The sequence below is a fragment of the Indicator indicator genome, chromosome 1, assembly GCF_027791375.1.
Source record: "Indicator indicator isolate 239-I01 chromosome 1, UM_Iind_1.1, whole genome shotgun sequence".
Classification (NCBI taxonomy): Eukaryota; Metazoa; Chordata; class Aves; order Piciformes; family Indicatoridae; genus Indicator; species Indicator indicator.
The window spans coordinates 112,458,388-112,472,411 of NC_072010.1; the positions used below are offsets into that span (position 1 = coordinate 112,458,388).

General features: G+C 37.6%; 1 protein-coding gene across 1 annotated transcript in view; it reads right to left on the reverse strand.

Moving 5' to 3' along the window:
• The window catches only part of SYNJ1 (synaptojanin 1), a 67,699-nt gene that overhangs the window by 51,099 nt on the left and 2,576 nt on the right, over positions 1 to 14,024 (reverse strand). Inside the window, exons 3-4 of the mRNA XM_054389419.1 lie at positions 3,099 to 3,185; positions 2,400 to 2,667 (exon numbers count right to left, since the gene is read on the reverse strand). Of these exons, the coding sequence (XP_054245394.1) occupies positions 2,400 to 2,667; positions 3,099 to 3,185 (355 nt within the window). The remainder of the gene's footprint in view (positions 1 to 2,399; positions 2,668 to 3,098; positions 3,186 to 14,024) is intronic.

The window sequence follows — 14,024 nt, forward strand, 5'->3', positions numbered from 1 at the left end:
CCAGCCTTGTTTATTTTTCTCTACTCAGACTGGCTTTAAGAACTGAAAGATTACAGACTCTTCAGGAAAAAAAAAAAGACACACAAACATATATTCAACTGCAGGGTTACTTTTCATGGTAGGTAAAGCAGTATTCAATTTCACACCACCACAAAAGCAAGCTTGATAAAAAATTCTCGCCAACATACACTGATTATTTCTATTATATGTCACCATTTGCCCAGATAAGTTTCCAGGAATCTATCACAGCCAATTGATTTTCAAATTTCTGTAAATATCAATTTCTGGGTTAAGTGAATATTATATGCTGCATGTAGCTTTGTCTAACACCCATTACTGCTCAAATGAAAGAAAATCCACACTTTGGACATACCTCTGCTTTAAGTAGTACCAAACAACACTGTAGTAAGTAAAAAAAACAACAACAACCCCAAAAGACTAAACCTTGGGGTTTATAAGGTTTTTGTTTGTTTTTGTAAGGGTTTGTTTATTTGTTTTATCTCACTCTAATGGGGCTTGGATTTTGATCTTCTTTAGAAACATTCACTTATATAAAGAAGAACTAAAGTTTTCTGTATTGCAAAGAAAGGTAAAATCTACTAAGATGGTTGGTTTTGTCACCATCCAGAAAACTTTACCATAATAACAAGTAACATATTTGGTACAAAGGTGGAAGCTGTTTGCTTTAATTTTAGTCTTTTAATTCTGAATTTTCAATTAAAAAAAAACAAACCTTCAACTTAGCACGCACCTCAGTTCAATCATTGATGAAGACTCAAATCCTGTCAATCCATATGCATTCAAGTATACAGATGCATTACAAGAGCAGACTGAGAAAGCAAACCCTGCTCTTTCCCTATGTAATCTGAGATTGGAGCCGTTGTATTTTTTCCTACTCCAAATTTTCTATTCTATTTAGTAAGCCCAAGAAAGCTTACTAAAGTGCCTAAGCAGAATACTTTCTCTTACTGACTTTCAATGTTTACATTTCTAAATGTTGGAATGTGGTACATTGCCCATCTAGCCCCTGAGAGGACCAATTCTTACTGGAAAAAACCAACAGGTATCTTAAGAAGTTTTACAACAAGAACCAAAGTCAGTCAAACTTATTTGGACAGGGTGAAGAGGCACCATCATCATTTCTCAAGCCTTGAAATACAGATTTATCCATGGAGAGCCCAGGCTTCTTCCAGGTGCTGAGAGCTAAGCAGCCAGGTTCCTCTCAACTCCTGTAAACTTGTATCAGGGTAGATGTTTCTGAAGATTTGAGCTTATTTTCTGTCTTAATACACATATTTCTCTTCTAAAGCAAACTGATCATGCTCCTCTGTCTGACCAAAATAGTGGCAAAGAGTACAATAGCACTGGCACATATCACAGAATCATAGAATGTTGAGGGTTGGAAGGGACCTCCAGAGATCATTGAGTCCAATCCCCCTGCCCAAGTAGGATCACCTAAGGCAGGCCACACAGGAACGCATCCAGGACAGTTTTGAAAGTCTCCAGAGAAGGAGACTTCAAAATCTCTGGACTGCCTGTTCCAGTGCTCTGTCACCCTCACTATAAAGAAATGTCTCCTTGTTTCGAGGTGGTTTGGAGTCTTGTATATTGGACAGAAGAGAAGGAAAGATGTAGCTTTTCACCTCTTCTAACAGCATACTGCCAAGTCTTCAGGACCTTTCCAAGATTCATGGACACATACACTATTTTTAACAAAGGCTGAAAATATGGGAGCAGAATTTCTCATAAGACAGTATATGAATCACTGGCATTACTTAAGCTGCTTATTGGCAGAAGCAGCAGTATTCCTTTTACCAAGAATTCTCTGTGCAAAAACCTTGACTTTATTAAAAAATATTCTGTAAAAAGATACAGAGTTCAGAAGTCCAGCAATGTGCACTGCAGCTCAACCTACTTGCTCTGTTTCAACAAAATAAACAATGTGACAATTATCTGTGTAATCTGCAACAGAACTTCTAAAGCCCTTTCATATGTTGGAAATTGTATATATCATAATATTTTAGAATCCAGAATGTTTAAGAGATGAAAACTTTCTTTAAATGTCGTTTACCATACTCATTTGCAAAAACTGATATATTGATGAAGAATTAGGAGATACCAAAGCTGAAACACATCACAACAACTGTTACGATCTACATATACCATAAGCAGTGAAAATCTGTCTTCAAATTAAGAAAATGGGCATGGAAACACTATCCCTAATAACATTCTTATGTCCTTAGAATTAAAATAATGCTATTTTATCTCATCAATATTCAGGGGACAAAGGTGTTCATTTAAGAGTGGATAAAGACAAGAATAAAAACTCAGCACACGTTAGCTTGTCAAGGCATGCATTATTGCATATGATGTCTGAAAAAAACACATTATAAACTCACCAGAAAAACCTATTGTCAGTGGTGTGCTCCTGCATGCTGCGGTGAGCATTGAGGCTAAGATCTAAACTGACACCAGTTGCAGACCATGCAAAATAAAAGTTCCCCGAGTTCAAAACTTTGCGCACTTCTGAAATACGATCCTCATCTGTTGAGTCCATTCGTAAGGACACAAATTCTGTGGAAGTAACTCGAAAAACTTCAGAGTCCTGAATCTTTCCTACAGACATGCATCCTGTTACTAGAACCAGATAATGTAACAACGTGTCTCCTGTAAAAGAAGAAAAGGCACAGTTAACAGAACAAATCTCAGCGGAGGGTGATGGTGATTTCTTTGTATGTTTAAATGCACATAATCTAACCCTAGTTTGCCTGGGAAAAAAAAGGTACAAAAAGAGTGAACATCAAGAACTCACTCTCAAGTTCTACAGAAGAAAAGGAAACACAAACAGGAAAAAAATTATGCTGAAAATAACAGGGATTGTGAAAACGGAAGTTATTTTTGTCCACTCCCTCTTTTCTGGGAGTGCTCCAAACTTGCAAGTTACTCTACAAAGACAAAAATATTAAAAAAAAAAAAAAAAAACAACCAAACACAACACCCTAGTTCCTGTTGCAAAGATCCTGTCCTGCACATTTTTACAGAAGCAGTGCAAATTTCTTTACCAAATGAAAAATTAAGGTTTTATATATTTTACTTACCAAGGTTTAATCTTAATACACCCAAGAGCCCATAAGCATCCATTACTTTGGAGTAAGTATTCTTGATTGTGTCTTTTTCTGCAGAAGCTGTGAGGAGAAAATGCAAGATTTTACGATATAAAAGATCACACATTATGGCAGAGAGAATGAGTCCACTCTAAACTCAAAATCTGAGAGATTACAGAAGTGGCACTTATGTGATACTTCTGGAAAGTAATCAGAAAGTATGAGCATGTGGCATTTCACAATGGAAAATGAGCATTTGATTTTATGACAATGTATGGTCGTGCTATGTTGTTAGATAACAAAAAAAAGGACTTGCAAAGCCTGCAAGCAATATTAAAGGAGAACTTTGGTATGTTTAATATCATCTTCTACTGTAAAAAGCATCTAAATCACAAGCAAATGAGTCCTATAACAATTATTTCCTGTAATTAGTTAAAAATCAGTGTAGTGCTAAGTGATACTTTTATTTCAATAAAAATAAATTATACTCTTCCTCCAAGAAAAAAAAACAAAACTGTGATGTGGCAGCATTGTTTCCAGATAAATAAATAAGGTTACCACAAGTGAATTTTAACTAGTTTCATACATATTACAAGCAAATGAAAACTATTCTAAGCTCACAAGACAACAGTATTTAAAGGCCATGTCTTAGGATTAGGAAAACAATTTTCACAGACATTCTAAAAAAAATAATTTATAATATTTTAAAAGAAACTGAAGTATGTCTACCATTATTTACCTTGTAGTTAATGTTAGGGTAAACTTTAGAACTTTAATAAGCAGCTGAAAAAACAGGCCCACAATTTGACTGCAGAGCCAGGTGACAAAGATGCTGCAGAGCAGAAACAGGATCCCACCCATCCTGAGCTTTTGTTTACTACTGAAACTCAAATTCCAGCTGTACTACTGGATCCATAGGGATCAAGATTCCTGGGTCACCAAGGATCAGCACCTTCTCCTTCCTCAGAAATTATCTGCTAACTAATTTTCACTTTGACACATACACACAAAAAAAAAAAAAAATCAGAATTTGACGAAAGAAAAACAAAAGGCACCAACTGAAACATCTATTTCCCTGGCACTCTGCTGTTCACTCTCTCACATGAGCCATATTTTCTGTGGAATTGCTGTGTTGTGAATCATTTTGATGAGCGTTCCCTAAACTGAGCATAGCCCTGCCTGTGCACAAGCCTGTCCTTTCTGTTCAAATGTCCACCAGCTCTATTACTAAAGCGGATCCAAAACCCCAATATAGATGAAATACTTATTTAACCTCAGCTTGAAATATAAACTCCTTCAAGATTTTAAGTGCATTTAAAAAGAAGATTCATTTACTATTTGCACTGATATGCTACATACTTGTAATCCAGATGCTAAAGATAAGGTAGCTATAGCAGGCTGATTATCTCCCAAATCCTCACCCTAAAAGGTGTTAAGACTCATAACCAATCTGAGCACGCTTCTTACAGACAGTGATTCTGTATCTCCATCTCCAAACCACATGTTTCTTAATCAGATCAGCATCGGGCTGGAAAAGAACGACTTCTAAACTTCAAAACCAGGTTCTTTCAACCAATTTTTGCAGCAAGCATATCACGATGTCAATGTATTCTTCTAAACACAACTTTCAATAACCAGAGAACTGCCAAGTTCTTCTTTCACGTTTCAAATTATTAATGAAAGATGAGGCTTAGTTTCAAATTTTTTGCAATTTTTTTCTTAAAGCTTCCTGCTTCCATTTAATGACATTTCAGAACACTGGCCTTTCCATATCTTCTGTGGATTTAGAACACTGGAGCAGGTTGCCCAGGGAGGTGGTTGAAGCCCCATCCCTGGAGAAATTCAAGGTGACTCTCGACAGGACTCTGGGCAACCTGATCTCATGGAGGATGTCCCTGCTTACTGCAGCGGGGTTGGACTAGATGTCGTTTAGACATCCCTTCCAATCTAAACCATTCTATGATTCCTCTCCATTACACAGAACATCTGTTATCCTTGCTAAACCTTAATGAGTGAATGTCCAAAGTAAATTACTTACCATGGGATTTGCAAATTGAGATTAACAAAAACGGCCACAGCTTATAAAACAGCAAGGGTTGCAAAACAACCCAAAAAAAGGGAAATAGAAAAACTTACTGTGGCTAGTCAATTATGATTTTCTTAAAACACATGGTTTTCAGTTGCATTAGATCTAATGCAGTGTGAACTCTTAGCAAAGCTTTTCCACATCAGACATGTAAGTATTTCTATCTCATGCTGCCTGCACTTTTCTCATATTTTCTTTTTTTTTTCATTATTTATTTTAAGGTAAAAATTCACATGGAAAAACTGCAAACATCACACACCTCAGAAAGTTCACTTCATCCTGCCCTTGCCCATCCTCACCCTACCCCCAGATTTCAGCCATTGTCTCCACAGAACCAGATTCCAGGCATACTTAATGTTAAGGCCCTGCAGTAGGCAGCCAGAAGAGCTTACCTGCAACATGCTTCTACCACTCTCCCATAAGGCACATTATGTTATAAAGTTGTAACTCACATTAGGCATGATTTCACAAGGCAGATTCTCTTTCACTGAGGGCACCCATTTGAAGCTCTAGGCATTAGAGTTCACAAAATCTGAATAATGAAATTTTGTGATAACTGATATTACCTGATAGAAACGAAATGGTTATCGCATAAACCTCCTTTTCCTTAAACAGAGCTAAAAGACAAGCAGTCTCAAAAGCAGCACCAGTAACAGAAAAGGGAGCAACTCTACAGCTCCACACTACTGCCCCTTTCCTACCACAGCAGCACCAAGTCACACTACACAGAGATGTTTTGGATGGTCAGCTGCATTTAGTGTAACGCATGAAGGAATTCCCATGAAGTGCAACAATATTAAGGAAAAGCACTTGAGTTTTCTGAAAACCAAGAAGAGATCAGGAACAAGACACAGCTACACGGCACTCCTTCCCATTTTCTCCTACTTGAACTGCTGGGACATCATGGGGACTAGGGCACTAGTAGCCACGGGGGCTTCCCCAGGGAGGCTGGGCAACCTGGGGACATCAAGTATGTATGTGGGGATGGGCTGAGGCTGGGCCAGGATATCAGTCTGTGGGCAAGGGTCAGGCCTGATGAGGGAAACCAGGGTAAGATACGGTTGTGGGATGTCCAAGGCAAGCCATGGGTACAGACACTGGACAAGGCTGGGCTAGGACATCAGCCTGGTCTGAACAGGACTCACATCCAGGCTAGGCAGTGCTGTGGAGAGCTGGAAACCAGCACTTTGCTGCAGCATTGCTGGGGCTGTGACTGGCAGCCCTGAGGGAACTGAAATGCAGCCCTGGGCTGTGGGCAGGATGAGGGAATCCCCAGGCATCTGGGCAGGGACAGTCAGGGTTTGTGGTGACCTCACAGCCCTGACATGAACAAGTAGTAATGCTATGAAAACATGCAAATGGTTATACAGCTGGTTTAGACCAAAAGCCCCTTTAAGCTCCAAATGTTTCAAAGAATTTCCAGAACCAGCATCTCCACCAGTGCTAACCACAAGGATGCCTTTCATTTATGGATGATAAAAGAAAAAAACCCAAGCACCCAGGCCAGAATATAATCTATTACTGACTGCCACTGCATGGGGCACCTCCCATTTCTGAAGATACCAAAGTTAAATTTGCAGGTTGTCATAGCACTCCATAACAAACAGTGTGAATAACAATACAAGTGCTCTGGAACCATCCAGATTCTCCAAATAAATTATGTTTAACTCTCCCTTCTACACCAAAGCACTATGCTTTATGAAGATCTATGCTCTTTCACTTCATTCAGCATGCAAAGTCCCTGGATACAGCTAGATACACTGAAATTACAAAAATATACGGTTAAGACACCATAACTATAGTATCTTATATTCAGCATCTGAAAAACCAACTTTCAGCTTCCTCTATGAAAAGCCAAAACTACCAACTGGGTGAACTGCAGCTTAGAAGCTAAACAAGCTAAGGCTAAGGTAGTCCTGACAGAATTGAGAGAGCATTTCCAAGGGCATTTCCAAGAGCATTTCCTCATTTCCTTTGTAACATTCTTAATGAATGAGAACATCTCTTCCCCAAATAGTAGGCTGGCCTGCAGCCACAAAAACCCTTTTGACTTTGATCTACAACCTCCATGTCTTGAAAAAATGCAACATAAATATGCACTTAAGAAACAAAGTCCTACAAATTAATGAACTTACTTCTCCTTGACAAACTGACTTTTCTGTTTATTCATCCTTAAACAGCTAGAAGTAAGCAAACAGTTAAAGCTGTCTAGGAAAAAAAAATGCTGTCACTCACTAAGAAGATTGAAGTTAAGACATGCAACTTCTGAAGACAGAAATTGCCAGCTGGAATGGCAACTTTCACCCCTGTGACTGGACATAACAGATTTTAAATCATACTATAGAGAAGCACTCAACAGCAGGCAAGGCAAGCATACATATGTCTGTGTATAAAGATGGACACAATATTATGAGGCAGTACCTCTTCTATTACTTTGTGTCAGTTCAGATGTTAGGCAAAAAGGAAATTAAAAGCAGGTCCTGTTCAACCTACTACATTAATCAGATTCAAGTTGATTAATTCTGAAACAGAAATAATAACTTGCTATTTAGCAGTACCAGAAAACCCCAACAAACCCACAACACTTCTAACAGGGTTTTCCAGTCAAGCTGTACTGCATTCTTGTAGAAATCCAGCAAACCTCATTTGCTGTGTCAAGAGAAAAAGAATAAAATAATTTGAAGTCCATCTCTATTAAAAATTAAACTGCCATGGTATTTTTAAATGTCAACATCTCATTTGTTCCACGTTAAATCACAAATATACATCCGTACTAATCACACCTTATCAATCACTGATTCATTTAAGAACGGTGAATCACTATATTTTTTAAGGGATTATATCAGCCCTCAGTGCTATGCACATGGAACCCCATTAAAAATCCTATCTTCAGGACAATTTGGTTCAACAGATATTCTGCTTAATTCCAGATTAGAAATTAATTTTGCAGTCTCAACAACTGTAATGCTAAGATTATGTAGGAAATTACATTTCTACAGTTATGCTATCTTTTAGGTGGGTTCACAAAGTGCCGTAACAACACATACTCAGTTACTGGCTACAACACGGACTGGCTGAAAACAGAATCTCAGAACATTAGGGGTTGGAAGGGACTTTGAAAGACCTTTGAGTCCAATCCCCCTGCCAGAGCAGGGTCACCAGGAGTAGGTCACACAGGAATGCAAACAGTTGGGTTTTGAATGTCTCCACAGAAGGACAATACACAACCTCTATGGGCAATCTGTTCTAGTGGTTTGTCACCCTCACAGTGAAAAAGTTTTCCTTATGTTCACATGAAACCTGCTATGCTCCAGCTTGCACCCATCATCCCCCGAACTATCACTGGACATCACTGAGAAGTGCCTGGCTCCATCCTCCTGACACTCGCCCTTCACATATTTATAAACATTAATAAGATGCATTCCTGAAGTTATAAGCAGTTACATCAGAAGCAAGACTTCTCATTTAATTTAGATGAGAAAAAGTTTATGCTAACCTTAATGGCTGCCACTTTGAAAAGTTTAAAGGCCTGAAAAAATTATGAATTATTATTACACAGCTTGTTTTTGAGGTCTTCAAATTTGTCAAATTAGCACAATTATATTTTTGGTATGAAAATTAGAAGTTAACACTTCAACATTACCACACAAGTGACATGAAAATCAGAGTGGAATCACTACTTTCATTTATAAATTAACCAAGTGAAGAACCATTTTATTGCTTTTAATGCTGTGCTGACATGAATCGATGCACAAAAAACTGGACACTAATGCTATTTAAGTGTGACATAATTCATACAACATTTGCTTTGAATTAATAGGACATTTTTTCCCCACTGTGTTTGCTGGTTCAAATTATAAAGTACCATTATGCACTCCACAAAGACATTCTATGTTACTATAATTGACATGTATCTTAAGGCTACAGGGAGAAACCCTAAAACAACAAATCACCTTTATGCAGGAAGAGAAAAACCCAGACACCTCTAGAAGTTAGCAATTATATTTAAATACTACCCACCTGAAAAAAAACAAACACAAAAACAAAACCAAAACCAACACTGTTTGTAAGGGATGAGCAAATAGAAGACTTGGTTGCTTTGAAACTAGTTTTTCGATACTATGTAAATTTATTTCACAAAAATGTATCATTGCAATTAACACCACTGGAGAAAAACAAAACCAAACAAAAAACCCCCACCAAAACCAACAAACTGAAAAATAAAAATGTGAAAACAAAGCTGAGCTATGCAACAGCCTACAATTACTGCCTTTCCATCAGAATCATGCTTTCTGACCCAGCTGCATGCTCTCCACTGAAAACAAAATTTTATAGCACCAATAAACTACAGTTTCTTCTAATACAAAATGCTTTGATTAAAATAGTTATTTTACATGAATACCAACTGTCATAATTTTTCTTTGTATAAGTCAATTTGCAAAAATTACATTTTCAATTTAAATATGCTAGCATGCAAAAAAAGCTAGCAAATTATCTGAAATGAAGAAATGCTAATTAGTTTTACTACATTATGTCTGAGTAACTCCAGAAGTGTGCAAATCAGTCTTCTTAACATTTACTTGGCAAGTGCTACATTTCACTGGATGCCCAGTATGGCAAACCCACAACTTTTACTGTCACGTGTGCTACCGTGGAAATAAAAATGCACGGAAATAAAAATTCACAGAATTGGTGACATTCATAAAGAATTATTTGTTGCCAGGGAAATCCCTTGTTAAAATCATGCAAAGGGATGTGGTACACATACAGAATAGCCTTTACTATTCCTGTAAAGCTAGTTGTACCTTAAGGAGCAAAAAGATTTCAGATTCTGTTGCAAGTAACTTCTTAGTATTTCCAGAACTGTGGACCAAATTCTTGCAGATCCATTACCCAATGCAAAGAGATCACAGTCCTCCCAGGCAGGACTTACTGACTCCATCAACCTCCTGGGAAGATTCTTACTATACTCCTTGTGCTTTTTAAGGTGTGCTAGGCTAGCTACATGGTCTTTGTTTTATGTGATTTTGCTGGAAATGTCTGGAAAGCAACAAGCAAAATGCCTTCCCAGTAGATTTGACAGTGAATTCTACCAGAATCCCAAGAAAGGCATCTGATGATAGGAGGATGGGTTTCAGCCTCCTCCACTTGCACAGCTGCCCTTGGCATCCAACTTGGCTGCTGCTTTCCTGAAGTTTCTTAAGTGTTCTAAGACACTCTTTAATAGGAAGGTGTACTCCGGAAGATGACAATTAGTCAAAACAATAATAAAGACAGGAAGGTGAAATTGCTGTTTGCCTTTCCATCCTAGTCCATAACACTCAGACACTCTTTCCAAAGAATAATTACTGCTTGAAGAATTTTAATTTGTATGATTGTACCTTTATATATATAAACCACAAAAAAAAATTATATTTAACTTATCCTATAGGATCCCATAACAAAAAACAAAATGTAGTAATTTAACTTGAAATATTCTCCTTCCCTAGTTAAGGGGATGTGTTTCCACTCAAAACTCTCTATCAACATTTTTGGGGTAGTGGGAAGAATCACACAGTGACAGTTTATTACTGCTGGTGGCAAATATAAAAAATAAAAAATAAAAAACTGCTTGTAAGCATACAGAATGCTACGCTCCTTAATAAATATGTACACAGAGACATTGGATGAGCACCTGCTATATCAGTATGGCTTTTTTTTCCTGAGTGCCTATACCTCCTCAAGCACTGTATCAACTTAAAATCACTTGCAAAATTACTGTGGATAGATAATAGTGTGTTTGCTCTTCCTCCTACCACCACCCCCAAAAATGCAGTGTGGAAGAATTCTTAAAAAGAAGTGGAGTGTGAATGGGCAAGAGAGTAGCACTGCTAAACATGACTATGAATATCAGGATGCCTGCTGCATACAGGTTATTACAGCTCTTTAGCTCTGCAGAAAGCTCAGGGTGGGCATAGTGCCTCTTCCCATTCACACCTGCTCTCTTCTCACCTTTAGCATAAGACTGAAGTCAAAGGATGTGCATGCAGCTCCTGCTCTCTCCACTCATGGCTCAGTGTTTTCCCAGACAACAGAACATTCTCCTTTACTCATCACAGACAACAAGAGTAAAGACAGCTTCCCACTTACTTTATGACTCACCAGAGAGGCACAGGGAGAGAGAACACTCTCCTGCTCAGTCAATGAAATCTTTACAGGTAAGAGCTCTCATTAAAGAGTTCAATTTCAAAGAATATATATGCTATTTTATATGTCAAGTAATAAAAAAATAGATCCATGACATCCTCCCACTAAATTCTAAACAAATCATCAGTGAAGCTGCTGACATTTAAAACCAAATGCTTTTACAATGCCTTGAGAAAAAAGTTGGTAGGCTACCCTCAGAATTCAGTGTCTTGGGCTAACCCAATACCAGGAGTGAGTGAAAAAAATCAGGTGTTATGTATATAAAGACAAGCAAAGTATTTCTCAGATGTTTTGGTCACAGAAACATTAGCTAACCCAACTTTCAAGCAGTACATAGAACACTTCCAGCAGAGGCATGACTTGGGCTGCTTCTACTCTAAGACTGATTATGCAAGAATCATCTCTTCAATCCTCTTCCTTTTATCCTATTTTGTTGACTTAAGTAACAGATTCAGTGCACATACAACATGCACTGAAAATCATACAACATATGAGTTGTAGAGCATTTCATACAGAGGCCTAGCTAAACCCCCTGAATCTGCCTGCAATGCTTCAGTGAATGCAAAGCAGATGAAGGTTAATACTGTTATCCTTCCCTCAGCAAAATGACAGATGTACTTCTTTACAGATGACATTTAAAGGATCAGTAAGCTTTCACTCCTTTCTTTCAGCATATTTCAAATTCAAATTTCTATACATGGATATCTCAGAAGATGCAGATCACAAAGGCTCTGAGAACTGAACCACATGAATCATTTTTAATGGTGAAGTGCATATAGCTAGGTTGTGCCTATATTATACATTCCACATACAGGTAAGAGCTATGATGTGGCATAAGACTGAACACCTTAATTCATCTTCAGTATTTATTAAAATATTTTTTAAATGTCTGTCTTTAAGTTTGAGATCAGTATTGTCAATTGTTGTAGAGTCTAACATGTGTCAGCGCTATTCAGAAAAAAAAAAGTTTAGCAGTTTAAAGTGACACTATTTTGGATTTAAATTTCTATATATTTCGTATGACTATTTCCCTATCTGTTCACACAGACTTTACAAACATCTGTGGGATCTTCACCAGAGACCAGTTTTTCATTAACTGTGGCTTTTAATTTGTACCAATATCCAAAAATTTGTAAGGCTATAGAGTTGAATCTTCCAATCACTTTTTGTGTGCCATGACTAGTGATAGAGTAGCAGTACTTTGGAAATCTTCCCCAAACATTAATAATTGTACTCCTTCAAATATATATATTAAAAAAAAACAAAATCAAACCAACCCAAACAAACCAAACTATTAGAAGCAAGCAGCAAGCAATAAAAGAGGATAAAAAATCCTGAGCTAGGAAGCTACCTTTTTTCCTGCTGTCAGTTCAAGGATACCATTGTAACCTTTCAATCATTAATAAGAGAATCGTGTGTCAGAACCTAAAGAGTTTAAGTGCATGAAGGGAATTAAAGCAAAATGCAACAGCTAAATATGCACTGGGAAAACATGCTTGTTTATCAGGCAGAAAAACAGTAACCTTAACCAGTAATCTGGTCACTCAAAACAATATTCAGATTAACTACTTCCAGATAAGTATGAATGTTTACTATGTCGTAATCTACCAATTAGAATACCAAGGGCAAACCTTTATAGATTAATAACATGCTACTACTAAGTACAGAACCCAAGAGGAGAGGGGATTTCAAAATTCCTTCAGGTTGCACTTCTGTTTGGCAACAATGCAAGGCATAGAAGAGGGCAGGAATTTTGATGTGGTTTTTAAATTTATGCAGGTCCCTGCAGTGTATCACAGCACAAGAAGCTACTACTTTACTGTGCTTTTTGAACATTACTTTCAGGATTTTTTTTTTAATACATTGCTCCTTAAGTAGCTTAAACTTGTTCCAGAATTATTAAATACATTCTAAAATAAAGTTTTTCACAAATCTTCAAAGCATTTTTTCCTCCCTGTTTTATGGATTTCACTAAACCTGCTCACTAGCTTTATGACTGTGCACTTGTTCCCAACCCAATCCAAACTACACAATCATAGAATCACAGAATGGTTTGGGTTGTAAGGGTACTTTACTTAAAGATCACCTCCTTCCAAACACCCAGCCCAGGGCTGGGACACTTTCCACTAGATCAGGTTGCTCAAAGTTCCATCCACCCTGGCCTTGAACACTTCCAGAGAGGGGGCATTTACAACTTCTCTGAGCAATCTCTTTCAGTATCTTACCACCCTCACAGAGAATAGATGCCTTTCAAATACTGCTGGCAAAGTCAATGAGATTACTTAGACATAGTAAGAATAAACTGTATCAGAAAAACAAAACAAAACACCACAAACCAACCAAACAAAAACTCCACAAACAAAACAAACTAACAAGCAATTCCCAAGAATAGAAGTGGGGGGAAAAAAAAAAAAAATCACTTGGTGTTTTTCACCTGGGTCTTACAATTGCAGCTGTAAAGTTAGTCATGCTGGCACATCCCATTGTTAGGCATCTAACAACTAATGGCTGCCTGTTCTAACCATACATAAAAGATGCTCTTTAAGGTGTATACTACAGAGCATGTAGTTCATACAGCCTGTCCACTACAGATAGCTCTATGGTCTGACTTCCAAATCTCTTACACTGGACACAGGGGGCCTCAGAAA